Below are 1,766 nucleotides of genomic sequence, written 5' to 3' on the forward strand. Positions count from 1 at the left end.
GAAGCTTGAGCAGCGTTTGTTTAATAACGGCTTCTAATAAACTCAGGCTTCTTCTCCTCTTTGCTGTTTCTATGTTGGTTTGTTAACTGGAGCGGAAACCTGCTCAGGTGCTTCCTGCATCATGTGAAAGATAAAAACGCTTTCATGCTGGGCCGTCGCTTCCTGCCGCATGGTTTTCTAACAAAGGTGCATCGCTCCCTTTGTTGCAGACTAGAATCTGTGGCGGCTTGTAAAGATGGTTCCTCCTTTCATCTGGGAGCCACAGATCATCAGAGGAGCCTAGTCTGGAGGCACCTTGGAAATCTATCCAAACATTTCTAGGACTGAATCTATTAATCTGATTAATCAATTATTGAAATATCTTAGTAATCCATTAATCATTAGCTGAAGTGTAGAGACTCTAAAATGTGTCTTTAGCTGACAGAACGACCCACTTAGAGCAGAAATTAATACTAAATTCTAAAAGAAAATTAAATTGAAGATAAAAATAAATATCTTCTTCTGTCTATATGCTCCATCTAGAACTCCACCTGATTTAATTTAGTAAAATCCTTCTATAAGGAACGTTTGGTTGTCTGTTTATCGCTTAATTTAAAAAACAATCAATAGATTAATTAATTTGCTAAATAATCGTTAGTTGAAGCCCTACATTTTCAGCTATAATTAGCTAGAACTAGTGTTAACCTCCTTTACTAATAGTGCTCCACAAATTAAAGCTTTTTACAAGACAATAAGCAGACAGAAAGGCTCTTAGAGGACTAAAAAATGAGAAGTTTTTTGCTGCCTAGACAAAGACTAGATGCAGTTGTTGACAATGATTCATCAGAGAAATAAAATCAATAATATTTCTGCCTATTATGCATCTGAGAGGCGGCCGGATTTTAAATTGGTTAAAGTGGACAAAAACAAGAGGGGGGGAAACCGCAGCGGCACCTTAAGGCTTTCTGCTGTGATGTTCCAGCTGAGCTGAGGTCCTGTTAGCGCCATGCTAACGTCTGCTTGGTTGCTCCAATATTAGTGGGCATTGCTGTCCTTAAACCAACCCTGCTGGAGTCTGTGTGGAGAACAGGATGTGGGTTGTCTTCTTCTTCTGGCAACGCTGTAATTTGTCCCAGTTTTGGGAGGATGTTGCCAATACTGATACTGATGTGAAGGGAGCAGATATTCAGAATAAGGATCTTTATTTATTTAAGATACACAGATGTCCTGCTGTGGGACAAACGAGTGTAAATGAACCTTTTCTCCTGGTATCTTTTAGGTTTTGGATCTGAAGGCGTTAAAATCGTCGAACAACCTGGTGAACCTGCCCGACCTCAAAGAATGGACTCTGTACTGCGTGCAGGTCCAGTCGCTCCAAGATTTCTACAACAAGAGCAGCAGCTACACCCAGCCTCTCTGCATCCGCACCGAAGGTAACGCTGCTGCTGCTAGCACTGCTGACTGACCTTTTCCGCCATTATTCACTAAAATTCATTCAAATATTATGTTTTATGTTTTTAAAATATTATGTTGCTTAATTGGCATTAAAATTCATTAAATGTGATTATCGTGGCGTATAAAATGCTTTATAAAAAAAAAAAAAGGGTTTATTAAAAACAATTTAGTTAGATATATCAGATATAACTGCTTCTGTTTGATCGTACAGCCGTGTGTTCAGAATAGAATTTAGGTCTCCAACAGGGGGTCCGCAACCCCTAGGGGTCCATAGAGGTACTGCATGGGGGGGTCGTGGAAGTTTTGGTTGATTAGACTTTTTTTTTTTTTTT

The 1,766-nt window shown here is 39.4% G+C and overlaps 1 protein-coding gene across 1 annotated transcript in view; it reads left to right on the plus strand.

Moving 5' to 3' along the window:
* Nucleotides 1-1,766, plus strand: part of LOC107095536 (interferon alpha/beta receptor 1a-like) — a 22,367-nt gene that overhangs the window by 13,391 nt on the left and 7,210 nt on the right. The window contains exon 5 of the mRNA XM_015391671.1: nt 1,259-1,412. Coding sequence (XP_015247157.1) covers nt 1,259-1,412 — 154 coding nt within the window. The remainder of the gene's footprint in view (nt 1-1,258; nt 1,413-1,766) is intronic.

This window comes from Cyprinodon variegatus, unplaced genomic scaffold (genome assembly GCF_000732505.1).
Source record: "Cyprinodon variegatus isolate N-32 unplaced genomic scaffold, C_variegatus-1.0 Scaffold555, whole genome shotgun sequence".
In the NCBI taxonomy this organism is placed as follows: Eukaryota; Metazoa; Chordata; class Actinopteri; order Cyprinodontiformes; family Cyprinodontidae; genus Cyprinodon; species Cyprinodon variegatus.